Source organism: Dicentrarchus labrax, unplaced genomic scaffold, assembly GCF_905237075.1.
Source record: "Dicentrarchus labrax unplaced genomic scaffold, dlabrax2021, whole genome shotgun sequence".
In the NCBI taxonomy this organism is placed as follows: domain Eukaryota; kingdom Metazoa; phylum Chordata; class Actinopteri; family Moronidae; genus Dicentrarchus; species Dicentrarchus labrax.
In genome coordinates, this window is record NW_026136718.1 from 30019157 (window position 1) to 30042474 (window position 23318).

Genomic DNA, 23318 nt, shown 5'->3' on the forward strand with positions numbered 1-23318 from the left:
GATAAAGCTTATAGTTAGGGCTGGATCAGGTGAGTCCTGAACCATCCCTTAGTTATGCTGCTATAGGCCTAGACTATCGGGGGATTTCCCATGGTGCACTGAGCTCCTCTCTTCCTCTCTCTTTCTGCACTCATTCATGTTCCATTAATGCATGTTACTAACTTCACTTCTTCCCCGGAGTTCTTGTGCTTTCTCGTCTCGCAGGTTCTCATGGATCCTGGTGGAGCCTCCTGCCATGGTCCTGCTAGATTGCCGTTGCCAATACTGTTGTTGCTATGCACCTGTCTGTCTGTCTGTCTCTCGCTCTCTCTGCCTCTCTCTCTCTCTCTCACTCTCTCTCTCTCTTCACCCCAACTGGTCGAGGCAGACGACCACCCACCTAGAGCCGAAGGATCTGTCCTAGGTTTCTGCCTTTTAACAGGCAGTTTTTCCTTGCCCTTGTCGCCAAGGTCTTGCCCATGGTGGTACTGTTGGGTCTCTGTAAATTAATGTTAAAAGAGTTCGGTCTAGACCTGCTCTATTTGAAAAGTGTCCTGAGATAACTTCTGTTATGAATTGGTGCTATACAAATAAAATTGAATTGAATTGAATTGCACACTTACGCAACCAGGTTATTGTACTTTTTTTTTTTTTTCCCTAAAAGATTTCAGTTGAATTCATTTAATTGTTCACATTATAGGTCACATCAAAGGTGGAAAAAGTTTGAAAATATATACATATATATATAGAATTACACCTGACTTTTAAATTCTGTCATTCTGTCATTCATTCATTGTGTCAGTTCTGTCATTGGATGGACGGAGACAGAGCTGCTTACCTTCTTGGCTCCAGTCAGAGCAGCTTTTGTCAGCTTCCTGTAGCAGTATTTAGCATAGCTGCTAATGGCCACTCCTGCAGAGAAAAGAAGGCATTTGATTCAGTTCAGTAGGTTGGGATTTGTTAATAAGGACAGAATCAGAGGTGGAGCAGCTTCAGCAGTGCTGCAGAGGAGTATGTGACCCAGAGGGGTTTTATTCATGAGGCCGGACAACAAATGGATCCTGTGTTATTTCATTAACTCAGTCTGATTGTCTGGATATTATTAAAATTCCACAAAGAAGTGTTAAAAATGTTTAAGGTTGGTGACCATGGAAATGTGACCCTCCTGAGTAAGCCTGAAGGTGAAGTGAACCAGACCAACAACAGGTTAGTTTTCAGTTTTAGCCTCCCTTTCAGGTTGAACCAGTGTTAGACTTACTACCAGTGTGAATACTGTTGTCTCCTCTACAGCACTGGTTCCCAGCCCTTCTCTTTAAGGGAGCCCTTTCCTACCAGTGATCTGACTCAGTGACCTATTTTATGGATATCTCATATTATATTCAATGTATAACAATAACAGTAGAGAACAACTGATAACTACTCAGTGTCTCAATAATCAGTACTCCTGGTTCATTGGAGCTCAGGAAACAACACAGACCAGTCTGATTTGCAGAGGTGGGAAGTAACTAAGTACAAATATTTGTTACTATACTTCAGCAGTTTTGTCAGGTATCTGTACTTTACTTGAATATTCCATATCTACATTAATACACAAATACTGTAAAACAGGCTTGTTAGATTAGTTTTAATTAATTTGAGGGGAATGATCGATTATTGTTTTTGCATCATGCACGTCTTCCCAACATCAAGACTGTAGCATATCACGCACGACAGACGTTATGATGTAAAAGGTGTAACAGACAAGAGAGGGAGATTCGTCCCTTTTTGAAGTGTCAGTTAGCTTTGCACAGAAACAGACAGTAGAAATGTCCCTCAGAGAAACCAAGAGAGGACTTTTTACTTTTACTTGAGTAAAGAAGTTGATTTAGTACTTTTTTACACAAGTATCTGTACTTCTACTTGAGTAAAGATGTGTGTACTTTCACCACCTTTGCTGATTTGTGATTCATCCTGTTGAACACTGCTCAGCTGATGAGAGTAATCTGTTATTCAGCCCATCTACCTGTAGGGGACAGCATAGCACCAGTACAGCTTTATTCTGCCTGACATTTGAGCACAAAGCAGACACAGGAGCACCTTTAAAACACACTGTAAGGTAGATTATTGAAGACAACATTGCTGATGTCTCTCACTATCTATCCTGCTCGTGGACAGCGGCTGTGGGATGTTATTTTGTAGCTAGCATGTTGTTTGTTGGCCTTCACAGAATGCAGCAACTGATATTCTACATGGGATTTGGGTTTGCAGGTTATTGATTTCCTGCTTAAAGTAAGAGTAGTAACTGGTCTGAAGATATTTATAAGATTGAATATCTGGATCAGTTTCCCTCTTATCTGATATTTCATCCTGGAGTTCCCTGAAGACGGTCCTCAGATCAATATCCATCCATTATCAAAACCTCAACCGTTCTATTCCCTTCTAACATCTTCACAATGCGTGTGGTGTGGCCATTGTAATGCAAACAAAGTAAGTGGTATTCCACAGATAACTTCCCTCATTCTATTTTCTGTATTTTTGTTCATATTGTAAGTATGAAAATGTCAATCTCAACATTCAGTCCTGTTACCTAAATTACTATGCTATGTGGCTATCAGGGGCAGAGCCAGACAGTATAAACATTTGGGCCTTAGCCTAAAGCTAGGTGGGTACGGGGGCATGCAGATTTGATCCTCCGGAGTAAGCCTGAAGTTTTCAGTTTTAGCCTACCTTTCAGGTTAAACCAGTGTTAGACGTTCTACCAGTTTTTTCTTGTTTTGTTTGTTAACTCAGTTTTCGGCTGTGATACCCGGAGCTCTTTCACTAGAGAAGAGCTCATGAACATCAGGGGAACAACTCCAGCTGATCTCTTTCCCACTTATCTTCTTTCTTTCGTTGAAATTTTGGACATTGTGGTCAAAGGTGCACCCACCTTTGCTCACGCAGTGAAATGCAGAAGGAGAGGGAAACGTGCCGGTGCGCTTGTGCGCCTCTGCCAGCGCGGACATCGCACACCGTTACCTGGAATATTCCTCTCCAACGTGCGTTCACTGTGCAATAAAATGGACGAACTTCAGCTAATTCTGGGGGAAAACAGTGACTTTTCTTCATCCTCTGTTTTATGCTTCATGGAGACAGGATGTTTACATTCCACCGCAGGCCAACGTGCCGGACGCACAGCGCACGCTCACCGACCAGATACTGTGTGTGGAGCGGTCTAACCCGGACTCCTTAGTTATTGTCCTTGGTGACTTTAACAAAGGAAACCTCAGTCACAACCTCCCTGAATACAGACAGTTTATTAAATGCCCGACCAGAGAGAAGAACATACTGGATCACTGTTACACTACAGTCAGCAGAGCTTATCACGCTGTCCCCCTGGGCCTCTCTGACCACGTCATGGTCCACCTGATTCCTTCATACAGGCAGAAATTAAAACTCTATAAACCTGTTGTGAGGACATCAAAACCGTTGACCAGTGAAGCTGTGGAGGATCTTCAGTCTCTACTGACTGGGATGTTTTCAGGACTGCTACCAACAGTCTGGATGAGTACACAGAGGCTGTGACATCATACATCAGCTTCTGTGAGGACTGCTGTATTCCATAACACACCAGGGTGAGTTATAACAATGACAAACCTCACAGCCAAACTCATTCAGTTACGGTTGCAGAAGGAGCAAGCGTTCAGGAGCGGGGACAGGGACAGGTTTAAGGAGTCAAAGTAATAGTTTAGCAAGGTAGTGAGACAAGCTAAACAACAGTACTCTGAGAAACTCAAACATCAGTTCTCAGCCAATGACTCTGGTTCTGTCTGGAAGGGGCTCAGACAGATAACCAACTACAAACCTAAAACCCCTCACTCCATCAACGACTTGCGCCTAGCAAACGAGCTGAATAAGTTCTACTGTCGCTTCGACGGACAAAGGAGCAGTCCTGACACCATCCCCCGTGACCCTCCAGCATCTGGACTCCCCAGGAACCTACACCAGGATCCTGTTTGTGGACTTCAGCTCTGTGTTTAACACCATCATTCCAGCTCTGCTACAGGACAAGCTCTCCCAGCTCACTGTGCCTGACTCCACCTGCAGGTGGATCACAGACTTCCTGTCTGACAGGAAACAACATGTGAAGCTGGGGAAAAATGTCTCTGACTCCCAGACCATCAGCACCGGATCCCCCCAAGGCTGCAATCTTTCTCCTCTGCTCTTCTCCCTGTATACCAACAGCTGCACCTCCAGTCACCAGTCTGTCAGGCCACTGAAGTGTGCGGTTGACACCTCCCTCATTGGGCTCATCTCAGATGGAGATGAGTCCGCCTCCAGATGACCAACCTGGTGCAGCCAGAACAACCTGGAGCTAAACGTTCTGAAAACGAAAAGTGGAGATGGACTTCAGGAAGAACCCAGCCCCACCCGCCCCCATCATCCTGTGTGACTCCTCAGTTGACTCTGTGAAGTCCTTCCACTTCCTGGGTACCATCATTACCCAGGACCTCAAGTGGGAGCTGAACATCAGCTCCCTCACCAAGCACAAAGCCCAGCAGAGGATGTACTTCCTGCAGCAGCTAAGGAAGTTCAACCTGCCAAAGGCGATGATGGTGCACTTCTACACCGCCATCATCGAGTCCATCCTCACCTCTTCCATCACCATCTGGTACGCTGCTGCCACTGCCAAGGACAAGGGCAGACTGCAGTGTATCATTCGATCTGCTGAGAAGGTGATCGGCTGCAATCTGCCATCCCTCTAGGACTGTACGCCTCTAGGACCCTGAGGTGTGCAGGCAAGATTGTGGCTGACCCCTCCCACCCCGGTCACAAACTCTTTGAGACACTTCCCCTCTGGCAGGAGGCTGCGGTCCATCAGGACCAAAACCTCTCACCACAAAAACATCTTCCCGTCTGCAGCTGGCCTCATTAACAAGGCCCGGACCCCCCACTGACACTGACTCTTATACCCACCCTGTATATATGCATTACATTAATGCACTCCCGTTTTCTGCACTTTTTTTTTTCTTTTCTTAGCTTTCTTATGTTTATTTATTTATATTTTGAAAGTACTTTATTTTTCTGTGATTTGTATATTTTATGCACCAGGACACATTCCTTGTAGGTGTAAAAACCTACTTGGCAATAAACGTAATTCTGATTCTGATTCTGAGTGTGAATACTGTTGACTCCTCTACAGCACAGGTTTGCAGCCCTTCTCTTTAAGGGAGCCCTTTCCTACCAGTGAACTGACTCAGTGACAAATGTATGGATATCTCATATTATATTCAATGTATAACAGTAGAGGACAACTTATAAATTGTAAGTGTCAGGAACACTGTTATGTTAGAGGTGGGAAAAATAAGCTAAGTGGGTAAGGGGACATGCTCCCCTGGGGAGATTTTTTTTTCCCCATTTACGGAAGATATATGCATTATTTTTCAAGCTAGTTGAGACAATATACTGCCTAAATTCTATGCATCATTTGGAAAAAACATGATAAACAGGAACAATATCCCGTAGAGCCTATTTTGTATCTAACTTTTGTCCAACAGTCTGCATCATTCTAAAACCAGAACTCATGTTCAGAATGACTCGTTTTTACCCCCCTAAAAAGAGGCAAAAATAGTTCAAAATTTCATGTCCATAAGATAGTTTCTGTAGCTAGCTAGCTTGCTGACTGAAGTGACATGACATGGCTGTGGCTCAGAGGTACAGCGGGTCGTCCACTAATCGGACCCCAAATTGCTCCTGATGCTGCGTATGAGTGTGTATGAATGATTAGTTTCCGTTCTGGTGAGCAGTTGGCACCGTGCATGGCAGCCACTGCCATCTGTGTAGTGTGGCAGTAGTGTACAGCGTGTTGAGTGGTTGAAAGACTAAAAGGCACTATATAAGTGCAGTCCAGTTACCATTTAAATAAAACACAACAACTCCCCATGACAATGACGATTTTCAAATTTTCCTTTCAGAAACCTTGTAAAACAGAAATATATATAATATTTAACCAAAACCACCAGATTTCTTAACCTAAGAATGCAATCTGAAACTGGTGTCACAGTCCTGGCACTTTGTACATTAACCATCTGTCCAAACTGCTCTGTGATATAATCAGTGCCTGAAATGGACCGAGATCTGGCACTTGTGATTTTTGTCCATGAGTAAGCCCACTTCTTATTGTGTACCTCTGCTGAGCATGGCCATACCCACCACTAATGTCACCAAGGTATTTTTTCCAAAGGGTATACAATGAAAGTTGTGAAATAATTGCCTATAACGTTACTTTGGTGACCCAAAATCTCCCATAGCAAGTTCAGTTTTAGGCCCTCTGGGGTCCTACACGCTCACGTAACTCTGTGTAAACTCATAGTTAGCTTAAAGATCCAGTGTGTAAGACTTAGGAAGATCTACTGGCAGAAATGGAATATCATATTCATAGATATGTTTTCATTAGTGTGTAATCACCTGAAAATAAGAATTGTTGTGTTTTTATCACTTCAGAGTGAGCTGTTTTTATCTACAGACGCTGTGGGTCGCCTCCCTTGTTGAACCACTGCTTCAGAACGGACAAACAAAGTGACAGACCCTAACCTTTAACAGACAGAAAACAGCACTGAAAATATCCTTGTTGAAATTATTTAAAACAGCAAAAGAATTAGGGCTAGGGTTATGTTGTGGTTAGGTTGTGCTGAATTAGGACACTGGGACCTTTTTGGTCCAATTCAGGTACTGTGTATAATTTTGAAGCATAATCCAGACACCAATTACATTTTTCTCCAGAACATTTTTAAAACTCAAAACTATTATGTTGGAAGTTATGTAGGAGAAAGAAATTCACAATTTTGCTGTTTTAAGAGTCTAGTGGGGTTAAAGGTATAATGTTAGTTCTGACGGTGCTAGAGGAGAGTTTATGGGATTAATTCATTCTTGAAAATGTGCTGGGCAAATTTCATGGCTGGCATAATATGGTTATTTTAGTGTACAAATGGAAATGTGTGCCTGATGGGGTTGGACGGTCCAGGGGGTCAATAAAATACATTGTTATCCTGTAGGAACATCCCTGTGATCCTGTGTCACTGGCAGTGAATAGAGTGTGAGTTGCTTCCTCACCTTTGGTGTCGTTGAGAGGGTCCATGTGCCGGTAGATGTAGCCCTCCAGGTAGGTGTGAAAGCGTGGCGTGGGGGGGAAGAAGGCCAGGCAGATGGCCATCAGCTCCCAGCCTCGCTCCAGGCTGTCGTAGCGGAAGTTCTCAGTGGTTTGACGACACAGCTGGATGTAGAGCTCATCTCGCAGACCCTGGTTGCTCCACCCACGCACCACCACCTGCCAGAGACCGCCAGAGAGCCAGATGAGTCCTTCTCTTCATGAATAAAAATAGCATTTAATTAAACTTTATGATAAATTTGGGAATCTAATCAATGATCGTTTTGCAGATCTTCCTACACAAACCTTGCTACGGGTTGTCTACACAGGACGTTTTAGTTTAGACACAACATACGCTGCTATTCTAATCACTCTGCCAACACAGGCTAGTTGCTCAACTATGCTAAGCAGCTTTTCTGTCTGCTGCTGTGCTGATGTTTAATCAAACCCTCATTCCACACTTTATTTTCATCCAAGCAGATTTGACAGTACCACTGGCAAAGGATTTTCTTGGATTTTCATTAACACCAGACGGAAGTCTGAAATTTCTCTGGGGCCTCATGACCGTTGTGTGCACACAACACAGGGCTTTATGTGTGTGCCAATTTCCACGGAAAAAGTTGTAAAAGACGAACTGGCCGGGAGAATGTGCACACCTGTACAGAAACTCGGAGCCAGATGCCACACACACACACACACACACACACACACACACACACACACACACACACACACACACACACACACACACACACACACACACACACACACACACACACACACACACACACACACACACACACACACACACACACACACACACGGTAAGTAGTGAACTGAAGGCAGATTTCATACGGAACATTAATTACATATCGACTGTATCATAAACATCCAGGCCTTTTAAGAGAGTAATTATTCCATAAACACCTCTCCATTTTAGAGACCAATGTTAATCTTGTCTAATGTCTGTGGTTATTGAACTGTCTGACTTTGTTACATTTCAAATACAGACATTAACAGCTGCGAAGCTTCTCAAACTTTCTTTGGTTCCGCTGCCGTTCACCACAGGAACAATATGTCTATCAATATTCATGAAGGGTTTTGCATTTATGGATAATTGTAGCAATGTAGTGGGCAGAATATAAGGCCAGCGTGGGCAGTTTTATAAATCAGATTATTTCTTGCTGTGCGCAATTTTTGTCTTTTGTGTGCATGTAAAAGTTTGGTATAGATCGTATGCACAGTTTTATAAATGAGGCCCCTGCTGTTTTAAAAGCTTCCCCTCAAAGTCACACTGTGAACAAGGACACACAGCCTCAGTGATGTGGTGCAGAGAGAAGGAGAGTCAAGATATCCTGGTTCAGTCACACTGCATAACACTTCTGTACAGACTCCATATTTCCAAGGGAAGGTGTTGTTACCATCTAGGCTTGGAGTCCTAATGTACCTATGGCCGAAAATGTGAAATGTCAGAAAGTGTCAGGTTCAGACCATCACAGAAAAGTAAAATCACTACAGGGGGATACCAAGGTGAGACATAAAGGAGTTACTGATAATAACGGCTTCTGTGCATGGGTGCATTAGGAGGGAGATCTCCAGGTTAGACCCTGAGCGGGGACAGAGCAGTGGTTCAGGCACACACCTCCAGAGCCACAGAAAAGGGATCAGCCTTAGAGCGACGGTCTCCCATATAGGTCTGGATGAGCTTAAAGATGTCCACTGCTTCCCTCTTCACGGTGCGGTCTGAGGTCACAATCATGGGCTTCTTGATAGGCTCACTGCTCCAGGCCAGCATGTTGGCAATGGACACCTTTCTTCTGAACAGACCCTGAGGAAACATGCAAGGGATGGAGAAAAACACTAGAGAAGGTTAGAGGAGATACAGGGAGGGCAGCTCGCACTTTTATCCACCTCCTAACATTGCTTGAATTTTCTCATGCTAAAATAAAATCCAAAACACAGATTACTGTATGTACAGTAGGAGTGAGTAGATTTGATAGAACAGGGATGCATGATATCAACATCATATGAGAAAGTATATTGGAAAGGAAAGTCAAATTAACCTAGCCTGTTTAAGTAGATTTTGAAGGTTATACATATGAGATTTAAGACATTAATATAGCAGCAAACAACAATTCTTTATGTAAAGATACAGTGGAGTCATGGTGTCACACTCCCTCTGCCTGTGACAGCCTCTCTGTCGCTAATTAAGGCTTATTATTAAGGATTTATTTCAACCAAAATTTTGGTGTGTTTGTTTTTTTGTTTCTGTCCACGTTTAATGAAGTTACACTGTTATGATGATCAAGGTAAAATTATGTTTTTGTCTATGGAGTCTGGTGGAGAGTGATAGTGATATTATGGCTGTTTCTGGTTAAACAAAAGTTCTGTCTCTGTAGGGATGTTTCAGACACTTAATAATCTGAGCCTGTCAGTGGCAAAAACAACAACTTTTAGTGGACGCACTTTGACGGGGCATTTGTCCGCAAAGATTAACATTAAGTATTTTTCCTCCAAAGTTGGTGATTTTTGATAAGACTGTTGAAAGACTAACAAAGATGGTTTTGGTGAGTTTTCTTTGTTTATGTCTGTATGTTTGTTTTGGTCTGAGATGCTGGTGCTCTAGTGCGACATCCAGTGGCAAGTGAGTCTATAACCTTGACAGTTACAGAATAGTGAGAAAACCTGTTCAGTCCCAGATGAGAGCCTAGTGGTCACTACAGATGCATGTGGAGAATTTTAGGCCTTAGAATGTCTTAATTATGATTTTGCCAGGTCCTAAAAATTGATTAGATTAATTAAGTTATTGTTACTTGTATTGTATTTTTCAGTCCCCCTTTTAAATATGTTTTTTGTAAAAATGTGTATTTATCATGCTGTAACAACTACAAAATAGACATGGAACCAATAACTATTTTCCTTCATATCCTTACCAGTATGGATGTAAAACAGGTCTTAAATTAGATTCATAATAGTCTTAAAAAGTCTTTAATTTAACCTGCAGAAACCCTGATACAGCAAAAAAGACTGACCTTTGGAGAAATTACCCTACACTTAACATAGCAATATGAAGGTATTCATCAAGGCAAGTCATAAATAACTATGTAAGTCATGTGTATGTTACATACACTTATTATTATTATTATTATTTAGTTCTGTATATTGAAACTGCATTGTAAAGTGAGCATCTGTCAATAAAACAAATCTTTACAAAAAAGAATGAGCCTTAGAGTTCTACTCATGAATTATTTTTTGAGTAGCTAAATCTGATTAGCAATCAGCTGATTGATATTTAGCAGGGTTTTCCGTTAATAGTGTTACCCAATGTCAGACCAAGTGTTATACAGCCTGTTATTATGTCTGCCATTACGTGTGGAAATTAATTAATAAACAGTGTATGACATATGAGCTGCAATGTTGAGATGTCTTTCACTGCAGTTCACCTACACATGAGAATAAGCTGTCTCAAGACCTTCCACAACATTATAAAAATAGTAAAGACAGAAATGCCAACAGAAGATACAGTTCGGGAATCACAAATGGAAAAAGAGACAGATACATTGTGATGTGTATGATGTCATGCAAATATATTCAAAAGTGAGAGTACACACATCCTCTGGAGTACCTGTGTGTGTTTGTTGAAGTGCTTGGACGCCCAGTTCTCGATGTCGGTCTCTGAGGAGGGCTTTCTCAGGGTGAATTCTGGGAAAATGCCACAGCTGGCGCTCGGCATCATATTCCTGGCATTTCGACTGGCCTCAAACTGGGCGCAGGCTCCGAGGTCCTCCGACTGACAGGTGAAGAAACAGAGAGACGAGGACAGACAGAGAGGGAGACAGGAAATAGAAAATGTCACTCATCTCTGTGCTGCTGCTGTGGAACATTCAGAGCCGCCTGAGAGCTGAAAGTTTCTTTGGCACTCAGAGGGAGCTGACTGGGATTAATACTGACGTGTTAATACGTCAATATCCGCAAGGTTATTTCTGTGCAACAAAGAGTCCATTTATTCCTTGATTTTATTAAAAATCTAAAGTAACAGCTGTGGATCAACAAACAAATTACACAAGAAAAGTTATTCAAAGACCCATGAACATCAGTTACAGGAGCCTTCTATGGTGTCGTACAGGTTGCAGAGGCTGCAAGATAAATACTGCACTGTAGAAAGTAAACAAGTATAAAGCTAACCATGGACACCTGTTTTTTTAGTCTGCATTGTGTTACAATTGGGTGAAACTGTGTAAAGCTCTGAGCTAAACCAAAGGGCATAGGGTCATCATGTTTCATTTGCTCTGGCAGATGTGTCTGGCCGCCCTTCTACTCAAACTGACTACCTGTCCCTACTATTACCTCATAGTAACATTTATTTACTATGGGCCGGGTTTTACATGATGATCGACAGAGGACCGTGATCTGAGTTTCATGTGTTGCACTAAGAATGACTTGTCAATCACAAGGTAGCCAAAATAAATGGGACCATAATTTACTAAATGAACATCATGCTGTATGGAAGAAGACTGAAACTAGAGATTGAGACCATAAACTCATCAGGAAACTTACAACGCTGAGTCAGAAGTTGGCTAATTTCTCCATACGACCATAAGAATAAGAATTTATATACACAGTACACTCATCAGACAAAACACTGGAGGCTAATTCCCATGAGGGACAAATAGTCCAATGTAGTCTAATTAGTGGGTAATAACACTTTTTGAATCAATTAATAAATGTAAAGACACTGATAGTCTAGCGCTTCAGAATGCTACACCATTAGCCCACAGAAATTACCCACAAAACCATGAGATCTTTGCGATGATGCTGTGACTGAGGTTTTTCTTACTTACTTACTTACTTCATTGTTCAAATGGATATCAGTCTCTCTGAAAGAAAACAAATATATTTTTCCAAAAATATTTAATAAAAAGCTCTCTTTCCCCTACTGTGCTGCATTCACTTTTGATGTGATTGAAGTTTACCACAAGTAGTTGCAATTTTACAAGAAACTATTTTGGTATCCTCTGTTATGCAGAAAAACTAGTCCATGCAACACAAAGCTCGTCAGAACCCTTCATATCTTAAAGAGCTCATAGTACCCTATTACCCCACTAGAACACTACGTTCTCTGAATGCTGGGCTACTTGTGGTTCCTATAGTCTCTAAAAGTAGAACAGGAGCCAGAGCCTTCAGTTACCAAGCTCCTCTCCTGTGGAACCAGCTTCCAGTTGTGGTTCGGGAGGCAGACACCCTCACCACATTCAAGAGTTAGGCTTAAGACATTCCTTAATTTTCCTTCCCTGTCTTCGAATTTTTTTTTCATGGTTGTACTGTTGGGTCTCTGTACTTAATGATAAAAGCTTATACGTTAGGGCTGGATCAGGTGAGTCCTGAACCATCCCTTAGTTATGCTGCTATAGGCCTAGACTATCGGGGGATTTCCCATGGTGCACTGAGCTCCTCCTCTTCCTCTCTCTTTCTGCACTCATTCATGTTCCATTAATGCATGTTACTAACTTCACTTCTTCCCCGGAGTTCTTGTGCTTTCTCGTCTCGCAGGTTCTCATGGATCCTGGTGGAGCCTCCTACCATGGACCTGCTAGATTGCCATTGCCAATATTACTGATATTATTGTTATTATTATTATTATTATTATTATTATTATTATTACTACAGTTACTATTATTACTATTGTCACTGCTCATTGTCCCCCATCGTTGCTGTTGTCGTCGCCGTCATCATCTTCTCCATGTTCTCTCTCTCTCTCTCTCTCTCTCTCTCTCTCTCTCTCTCTCTCTCTCTCTCACCCCAACTGGTCGAGACAGACGACCACCCACCTAGAGCCGAAGGGTCTGTCCTAGGTTTCTGCCTTTTAACAGGCAGTTTTTCCTTGCCGTCGTCACCAAGGTCTTGCTCATGGTGGTACTGTTGGGTCTCTGTAAATAATGTTATAAGGAGTTCGGTCTAGACCTACTCTATTTGAAAAGTGTCCTAAGATAACTTCTGTTATTAATTGGCGCTATACAAATAAAATTGAATTGTTATTTTCTGTTGCTGTTCATTTCATCCTCTTTTCTCTCCCTCCTCTTCTCCATCCACTTTGTCCACTGCTCTTTCTTTTTGTCTCTTCTTTCAAAGGTGGATTTTGCTCAGCAGATTGCATCCTTCACACTCTCAGCTTTAAACTAAAGTGTTGCAATACTGGAAAGAAGGAGAAAAACAATGTTGGGAGTAGAGAAAGAGAGGGAGAGGAGCGACAGCCTATTTTCCTCTTGGCTAAATGCTTCCCAGCCCTCTTATCTCCTCAGGGCCTCTGAGGACTCAGATAAAGCCACATGTCATACCAACCAATGAGTTTATTGCATGCCTCTTTACATCACACTTAAAGAGCTCTAATATTCGTCTGGTGTATAAATATTGGTTGGTTGTGTTTTAGGTGAACTCAGTGTTCTCAGACCTTGATCACATCATGCATTCCTGGCACACACAGACATTTGAAGGGACTGCAAACTTTCATTTTGTTGTAGAACCTTGTGTTGTATAATGATAAATACATTTTATAGATCCTTGATCTTCAGTCAATAGATACAGTCTGCCCAGTTGCAATGGGAATGCAGATGGGGATCACTGTCTAAAGATATAGTTACTCTAGATGGCATTACCTTGGCCTCTAGCACCACTGTCAGGAATCTTGGAGTTATCTTTGATCAGGATTTGTCATTTAACTCCCATATAAAGCAGACCTCTAGGACTGTCTTCTTTCATTTACGTAATATTACAAAAATTAGACACATCCTATCACAGACAGATGCAGAAAAACTAATCCATGCATTTGTTACTTCAAGGCTGGATTACTGCAACTCTTTATTATCAGGTTGCCCCAATAAGTCCATTAAAACACTCCAATTAATTCAGAACGCTGCAGCACGAGTACTGACAGGAACTAGAAAAAGAGATCACATCTCTCCTGTACTAGCTTCTCTGCATTGGCTCCCTGTAAAATGTAGAATAGAATTTAAAATCCTCCTCCTCACCTATAAAGCTCTTCATGGTCAGGCCCCTTCATATCTTAAAGAACTCATAGTACCCTATTACCCCTCTAGAACACTACGTTCTCTGAATGCTGGGCTACTTGTGGTTCCTATAGTCTCTAAAAGTAGAACAGGAGCCAGAGCCTTCAGTTACCAAGCTCCTCTCCTGTGGAACCAGCTTCCAGTTGTGGTTCGGGAGGCAGACACCCTCACCACATTCAAGAGTAGGCTTAAGACATTCCTCTTTGATAAAGCTTATAGTTAGGGCTGGATCAAGTGAGTCCTGAACCATCCCTTAGTTATGCTGCTATAAGCCTAGACTATCAGGGGATTTCCCATGGTGCACTGAGCTTCTCTCTTCCTCTCTCTTTCTGCACTCATTCATGTCCCATTAATGCATGTTACTAACTTCACTTCTTCCCCGGAGTTCTTGTGCTTTCCCGTCTCGCAGGTTCTTATCGATCCTGGTGGAGCCTCCTGCCATGGTCCTGCTAGATTGCCATTGCCAATACTATTGTTGCTGTGCACCTGTCTGTCTGTCTGTCTGTCTGTCTGTCTCTCGCTCTCTCTCTCTCTGTCTCTCTCTCTCACCCCAACTGGTCGAGACAGACGACCACCCACCTAGAGCCGAAGGATCTGTCCTAGGTTTCTGCCTTTTAACAGGCAGTTTTTCCTTGCCCTTGTCTCCAAGGTCTTGCTCATGGTGGTACTGTTGGGTCTCTGTAATTAATGTTATAAAGAGTTCGGTCTAGACCTGCTCTATTTGAAAAGTGTCCTGAGATAACTTCTGTTATGAATTGGCGCTATACAAATAAAATTGAATTGAATTGAATTGAATAGATGTTCAAATTTCCATTTTCACTGAGCAGTGAAGTCTGAACATCTACATTTCCATGACAACTGGGTCATTCCATTTGTTGATGAAGTTCATGTAATATAAGGGGAATGTGAAGCATTTCCTGTACTGGATGTATTATGTCATGATGAATATACACTGTCCAGGGACACCACATAAAAGAGCTACTGTCTCCATGATGATGTAAGCTGGATGATGGTGGAAAATTAACACAGTTAAAGCAGGTGCAATAACCACATTCATTCATCCTTTGTTTTACTATTGTAGATGTATATATCTGTGTTTTCTGAGCATGGTGCAGTGATAGCAGCAGTATTACACAAAACATCCATGGCTTTCCACCAGGGTGGGGCTGTAACACAGGACAATATCAAACTGGACTGGGCCATTCACTCATGGTGTGCATGTTAGTGCTTCAATGTGAGTGATGGCTGTAGTTCCAGGTAAGGTTTCAGCTCGGCTAGATAGCTGAAATCACTTCAGGATAAAGTGATGGGTATAATGATGAATATGAATATATTAATATGAAAATAGGGATGGTATTTTAGCTTAGACTGAGCAGAATGAGCCATGGAGTCCGCCATGTTGAACCACCATGTTTCTACAGCAGTCCAGAAGGGAAAAACCAAAAACTGGCTTTAAATACAGCATTCATGTTTTTTGCATATTTGTTGACATCACTATAACAAAGTCAGGGCAAAAAACATGGGCATTCAGACAATCCAAAGGTTGTAAACTGATAGAAATTACATTTTTCAACCACATTTTGAAGATGTTTAAAAGCTAAAAGCCACATATATAGTCACATGAACAAATTGAACAAATTTCAATAGTGTAATTAAAAAAGACAAAGTATTACTGATTCCGATTCTGACATCTTAAGTTAGCTATTGTCTAATTAACAACGTTTTGATAAAATTAGCTAGATAACTTAGAATGTGTTACATATACTGTATATGCAGTGTTTCCTCTAGGATTTTTTTTAGCAGTGGGGTCAGGCCTGTCCGAACAATGCCCACCCCCCGTTCTGTCGGCAAACGTTTTACGTATGAAACAGAACTGACACTTCGCTGCAACACAAACAAATATATTTACCATTTTAATGTTTCCAGATGTTTGATATCAGGACGTTGAGCTGAAAACTGACAAGTTGAACGTTGTACATTTTTGGTGGAGCTGTTAGTTTAATAGTCGACTTGGAAGAAAGCGAACGTGTTGACAATAAGCTCCATCAACACAACAGTATGTGGAGTTAAACTGGACAGCCCCAATAACCTCTGAATAGTTCTACTTGTTTTTAAATTGCAATGTGAGCGGCAGCCAGCGGGGGTGCATTATGTCGGCAGGATCATTTAAAAGGCAACCGTGACTACATTGTGCGTCTGCCCCATTTCTGATACCGTGGCGGCAGAAATTTAACAGCGGCGGGCCTCCGCTCCAACATAGAGGAAAACACTGATAGGTCTTTTTTTATCTTCTAACCATCTCACCAAAATGTGGTTGTCTTTTTAACATAGCTTAGCCTAGCACATAGCATATCTAAGTACAGGAAAGGAGAAAGTGGAACGAGGTTTTGACTGAGGCTTGCTCAACTGTTATTGGAGCACAGAGCAAAAAAAGGGCAGGATTTAGTAAAGGTCCCTTGTTATAAGTATAACTTCTAAACTAATCTTTCTAAATGTGGACACAGTGTCCCAGCATGCAGCAGTACCTGTGAGGGGTGGAGGTAAGGTTCAGGGGAGGCCAGGTTGGTCTGGACAGAGAGGCTTTTCTCCAGCAGGGCTTGGGGGAAACCCAGCCGATCGAAGGTGCTGCGTTTCCAGTGGTGGCCATCGCTCTGCGCTAGTGCCTCATCCTCACTGAACGCCCTCACCACGGGTCCCGGTAACGGAAGAGGCAGCGCCCCGTCACTCTCATAGCCATCTTTGGAGCTGCCGCCATGACCTGCCCCGCCCCCCTGCCCCGAATCCCAACTGCTCCTCTGTTTCATCACCTGCTGGGCCTCCCACGCCAGCCTGGCTTGGGCCAGCATTGCCTCAGATGCTGTGCCTGCCAGCTCCCCTTCCAACCCTCCACAACGTGCCAGTTCCTGGGGTAGGGATGGCTTGCGGCTCTTGCGTTTGCGGTTACCTCCAGGAGAGAAAGCCCCAGGACCGCCTGTAGAGGAGGAGGAAAGGGAATGGGTCTGGCTGGACGTCCAGGATATGGAGTCTTCGTAAAGCAACCTCTGGCCTCCCTCTCCACCCTCCCCACTGTAGTCCAGCAGTAGGCGGGGGTCCCTAATTAGAGACTGGCTGTGCTGCAGAGTATAGGACCCCCCATATGAGCCACCATAGCCCCCCGTAGTGCCATAACGCAGCAGGCGATCAGCGGTCTTGAAGCGAGGGCTGGAAGACGACTGCTCCACGTACACAAGCTGTTTGACGTACTCCTTCCCCACAGGACTGTACTCCAGACTCTGGGTCTTTTCTGGACACTTCTGCCGGGTCAGAACCAGCTGGCCATAGGGTGACTGGCCTTGCTTGGGAGAGTGATAAAGGGGGGCTGAAGACTTACGAGCGGGTGACTTGCCGGTGCCGTAGAAGGAGGAGTCAGAGAGGTGCATGTCAGTGGGAGGCTCCTCGTAGATGGGAGGGGGCTGGTACTCTGATGGCGGCTCCTCATACAGCGGGGGTTCATAGGCGTAGCGGGGCGAGGGGGGCTGGGAGTCGGCTGAGGAGCGGCGGTGGGTGCCGGTACCACCCAGCTCAGCCCGCTTCAGGAAAGGAGACTGGCGGCGGTCGGCGTAGAGAACGGGGGAGCCTTCGGGTTCCGAAGGTGGGTTTCCTCCAGAGGAACGGCGGGTTCGTGAGGTGGTGCCCCCTCCAGAGGGAGGACCAGGGGTGGGAGGGTCACAGGGGGAGTAACCATTTCCCTGGTGGGCCAAGAAGCTGGGCTCTCTGTCTGTCACCTTGATCAACATTCGCTCCTTTGTACCAGTGTTCCACCTGAAGGGAGAAGTCCTGAGAAGAGAGAAGGAGAGGAGAGACAGGAGGGAAGAGAGAAGATTTAATTAAGGGTCAGGGGGCAGCATGATAAAGAGCTGTCTGTCGCGTTCATTCTACAGTGCCTGGTAATACTTTAAAGAAGCAATTTTTTATTAAAGCTCAGTGTGCTCTTCATATGTTCCTGTTACCACCTCATATCCTTGGTGCCAGCTGTAATAATCATCTACATGGACTCTTTGCCTGAATATCATGCTCTATTCATCTTATGTTCAGTGTATAGTAATGTGGCATTTTCACACTATTAATGCAAATGAAAATGTCTGCAATGGTGAGCTGATGAAATACAATCCAGGAAGTCCCATTTGAGTAACAGATCTGTGAATTTATAGGCTTATCAGATGACAAAACCTTTTCCGAAAACCACATTCCGACAATCACGTATACTTTACACAATGATTGGTTTGTGAGAGGGGTGTGAAAGTAGGCTTTCAAGTTTAGTTAAGTTAACTTATCTTTCATTGCTTATCTTTCAGGGAAATTCATTCTCGTCAATAAGTTAGCAGTGGGCAGCCACTGTGCAGCCCTAACTCCAGATCAGTATGACTTTACTGTAACTTGAAACTGGAAATGCAAACAGGACTTTATTTAAATTCTGGAAATGGTCTTCAACATGAAAATGAAAACAATTTTTATGGATTTTCTTATGTTATAAACTGCTTTTAATCCATCTTGGTTCATTTGAAGCAAAGGTATTGCTTCAACAATCTGCCACAGCTAATATCCACCAAACACTAGCCTCTGGCAACACCAGACCTTTACTTCAGCGGTTCACATTCACTCAGTGAGCCCTCGCATTTTGCTTGTTTGTCAGACAACAACGAGGGGGAGGGAGAGTGCTGTGGGATAAAGAACAAGAGGCAAACTGGGCGAGAGGGAGTGAAGTAAATGGTAAATGGACCTGTACTTGTATAGCGCCTTTCTAGTCTTTCGACCACGTGCTTTTACACTACTCAGTGATGGCCATCGAATGAAACTAACATTTATACACATCCACACACCGATGCACAGCATTGGGAGCAATTTGGGGTTCAGTATCTTGCTCAAGGATACTTCGACTTGTGGCACCAGGAGCCGGGGATCGAACCCACAACCTTCCGATTAGTGGACGACCCACTGACCCACTCTGAGCCACAGCTGACCATTGCATGTGACATTGATTGCAGCGTTGGCCGCCCTCTGTTTCCAAATACTTTGACACACTGATCCACAAATGCTCAATAGCGGCAGTGTGAGTGTTAGTGTGCTAATATGCATGTGTGTGAGAGAGAGGGAAACGAAGTCAGATATGTGTCATATCTGTGTCAGATATACAGGTTGGGTGGGCAGGACTTTTACAGGTATTTGCAGCTTTGTGATTATTTTTATAAAAATGTAAAAGGTTCAAATTTGGGAAAGCAACAAAGCAACTGTTATTCATACATTTATTGATGCTTATAACTCAGCAATATACGTCTTGTAAGCAAGCTACACCATAGCATCACTTTACTCAATAAGATTATACAGACTATGTGGAACAGCGATGGGAAAATGTGTTAAATATTGAAATAACTGAAGACATGTAGCTGAATGCCAATCGTCCACCAACTCCCAGACCTGAGACTTCTGTTGGAAAACACTTTTTATTACTCCAAAACAGAAGGCTAAACAAACTGGCACTCAACACTGCTGCTGGAGGGAATGTGGAAAAATTATGGATGATCAAGATCATGTCTTCTGGTCCTGTCCCCCCTAACAATCATTTAAAAAACTCTGGCTTTTAGTGTCAGTACAACATTCACATCCCTCTACCTTGGACACATCCCTGATGAGAGTGACATCACCAGGAACTCTGTGTTGTGCTACGGTAAGCGTACTGACTCATTTCCGGTTTACTTCCTGCTCTGTGTACACTGTTTGGTGCTGTAGCTCTGTCAGTGAACGCTAAATCTAAATTTGTTTTACTCGTTACAGCGGTTATTTTCCCGCTTAACATTTAAACGTAGACTAGTTCTACTTAAACACTTGGAGTTTCTCCTTCTTTTAGCGACTTTTCACTACTTTCAAAGTTTTTCATACACTCTAGTTTCATTAGCATTAGCAGTTAGCTATGGCTTCTCCCTCTCCCTCTCCTCTGTCCTGCTCAGTGTGTCAGATGTTCAGTTATTCCTCTGCCTCCTTTAATGATAATGGTACCTATTAACTTCAACGCCAATTCATAACTTCTGTTATGAATTGGCGCTATACAAATAAAATTGAATTGAAAAATTGAATCCCTGATGGGCTGGGTAAAGATGATACCTACCTCCGAAAGATGTTGGCTGGCACCAAGTGAAAAGGCAATTACAAAATGTTGGCTTCAGAAAAACTGCCCCACTGACCTGCCATAAGACTTAAAAAAGAATTAGGAGAAAAACAGTGGGAAAATGGCGTGTTTATTCAGCCAATGAGACTAATTTCTCCCCCCTGCCCACAAAGGTTCAAACCAAAATTCCAACTCAAAAATGCAGTTCAGAATGCACTCCAAATCAGAAGCTGTCCACTTCTCGATGTTCTATTTCATTTTCTTTCTTCTTTCATTTTAAGCAGTGTAGTCTTCAAACTCTAACAGTGATGAGATTCTACGTTTCTTAACAAAAGAAAAGAAGAAGATCTGGATCGGCCTAGTCTTGGCGAGGTGACGGGAGGAAGGTGAGTGTGAGCGTTATGACTGGCAGTGTGTTTGAGGATGGATCATGATGGTTTTAGAAGGTGAATGACAAGTCACCTGACAACCTTGGTTGATACTGCAACTTCAGCCTGTGGTGATGGCTCAGATAATTACCAAATAGGTAGGTTGACGGGACTTCCGGGTTGATGGCTTGCTGAGAGGACGCGTGGAGGGGAGCTCCCGAGTATAGTTCGTTTTAACTTAATAATTACGCCTATAAAGTGACCATAACTTTACGCCACCGACCTTATCAGGTTAGATTTACATTTGAGCTGTCGGAAGGAAACAGAAAAGAGAGGCCGGCTACGAGAAGTCGGCTACTGAGGCAGCAGCGCCGTGGCGGAGCAGCAGCTAACGTTAGCCACGTTGGTAACTGAGCTTGAGAAAACCCGGAGCAACATCACGGAAATAATAACAAAACCACTCTTGCCGATTCAGACAGCACTGGAAGCCGTAAAACGCCAGGTTAAATCGTTTGGGGCTCATTTTACCGAGGCGGAGGGCGCACTTTCAGACCACAGTGACCGGATCACCACGCTGGAAACATCCATAGAGGAAGGAACTTGAGGGTCCTCGGTGTCGCCCAGGACAAGCAAATTTATGTGCTCAACGACGAAAGCTTTACAAAACCCCTGGAGTTGGAGAGATGTCACAGAGTCCTGATGGCCAAGCCGAGCCCCGACGCACGTCCCCGACCATTCATCCTATGCTTTCATCGCTACCAGGAGAGGGAACGAGTGCTCCAGCTGGCGATACAGACATGCCGACTCTCCTACGGGGGTAAGAAAATCCTTATTTTCCCGGACTTTAGTTCCCGGCTGGTGGCCAAGCGTAGCACCTATAAGAAGATGAAAGCACAGCTGCACGAGAAGGATATCAAGTTCAGCCTGCAACACTCGTGGTGTAACGTTACTTCAATGGGTCCCGACACTCGTTCAGCACCGCTGGGGCTGCGGAGGCCTTTTTTACACACCTCGGCCCAGATGTTGGAGCCCGATCTAGCTCTGACCGTTGAAGGTATGGACTGATTTTTCATCCACAGGGAGTCGATCTTGGATAGACTTTCACCCAGCGATCTTTTATCTGTCAGCAGCCTCTTCTCGTTACCATAATGTACGATTACCATGGCAACTGAACACCGTAAGAGCCTTACTCTTTGATCTGACCTCTCTACGGCACGGTAAATGCACAATACTAAAATAAATAAATATAAAAACAATACTCTCAAATCCCATATCCACCGCCGTTACATTCTGTTATTATTACACTATTTTACTTTTGTCCCTTTCTTTCTCATTCAGTGTATATTGATATTGATTTTGGCGTTATATGTTAAGAATTTAAACTTGGGAGCTCTACTAGGTAAGGTAGATAGCTCAATGAGGGTTACAAGGAAGTTATGTGTATATCACAGAAGGAAGGGGGGGTGGGGGGACACACAGGGATGTTATACTATCACATATCAGGATTACATTTCATTCTGATCAGGGGTCACTGGGATGGCTAACTACACTATACTATCCCTCAATGTTAGGGGATTAAATTCACCATTCAAGCACTCAAAAGTTCTAGAATTATTGAAAAGGAAAAATGTTGATGTGGCTTTCCTATCTGAGACTCATCTAGAACCGTCTGATGTCCGTCGTATGCAGAACAAACACTACAGAGTAGTAGCATTCTCGGGGGATGGATCTAAGACCAAAGGGGTTATGATTCTAATGGAACGTAAACTAAATCTGGCAATTGATAAAATTAGTTGTAATAATTCAGGGAGATTGGCTTATTGTGGGGTTTCTATCCAAGGGAAAAAAATAGCCTTCGCAAGCATATACGCGCCCACAACCTTTGACCCAACTAAAGAGTTACTGTGTCTCTCTAATTACTCACTTATTGTATTATTTTTTGATTGTAGTCTAGATAGATCTAATCCATCCATTACGCATTCACAAGCCTTATCCTCCGACGCTTTAAAGAACTTTGCTAAGGACATTAATTTGGTGGATATCTGGAGGATTCAGAATCCTACGGCCAGAGATTACACATACTTCTCCCCATATCATAAAATGTTCTCAAGAATAGACTATATCCTAGCCACACCAAACCTGATCCCAACTGTAGATGATGTTGTATTCTTACCTCGTAATATCTCTGATCATAATGCAATAATAACCTCATTTAATCTGATTTTCCTACAAGGTACCCCTTCCAGGTGGAGGTTTAATACAACCCTTCCTAAAAATGGAAAATATCTCTCACAAGTTAAAACCAAATTGGTAGAGTTTATTAATATTAACAAAGATTCAGTCTCGGATAACGCAATTGTATGGTCAATTGCGTTATCCGGGCTTTCTGCGCCAAAATGCGATTGGTTTCTCATCTTATCTTAAAAAATGCAGATTGCAAAAGATTTCCCAATTAGAACAGGCTTGCAGTAATTTAGAGAGAGAGCTTAAGGACAACTATAGGGATGAAGTGCAAACAAAGCTTAAGTCAGTGAGGGCAGAGCTAGATGATATACTTAGGCAGCGGGTTGAATTTATGATGCACACCACCAAACATAGATATTATACTGATAGCAGTAAACCAAGTTGTCTCCTTGCTTTAACGTTGAAACGGCAAGAAA

The 23318-nt window shown here is 43.1% G+C and overlaps 1 protein-coding gene across 3 annotated transcripts in view; it reads right to left on the minus strand.

Moving 5' to 3' along the window:
• Positions 1 to 23318, minus strand: part of arhgap39 (Rho GTPase activating protein 39) — a 120459-nt gene that overhangs the window by 9916 nt on the left and 87225 nt on the right. For all 3 annotated transcript variants that reach the window (XM_051377774.1, XM_051377776.1, XM_051377775.1), the window contains exons 3-7: positions 16674 to 17964; positions 10710 to 10874; positions 8727 to 8912; positions 7051 to 7264; positions 818 to 891 (exon numbers count right to left, since the gene is read on the minus strand). In XM_051377774.1, coding sequence (XP_051233734.1) covers positions 818 to 891; positions 7051 to 7264; positions 8727 to 8912; positions 10710 to 10874; positions 16674 to 17964 — 1930 coding nt within the window. The remainder of the gene's footprint in view (positions 1 to 817; positions 892 to 7050; positions 7265 to 8726; positions 8913 to 10709; positions 10875 to 16673; positions 17965 to 23318) is intronic.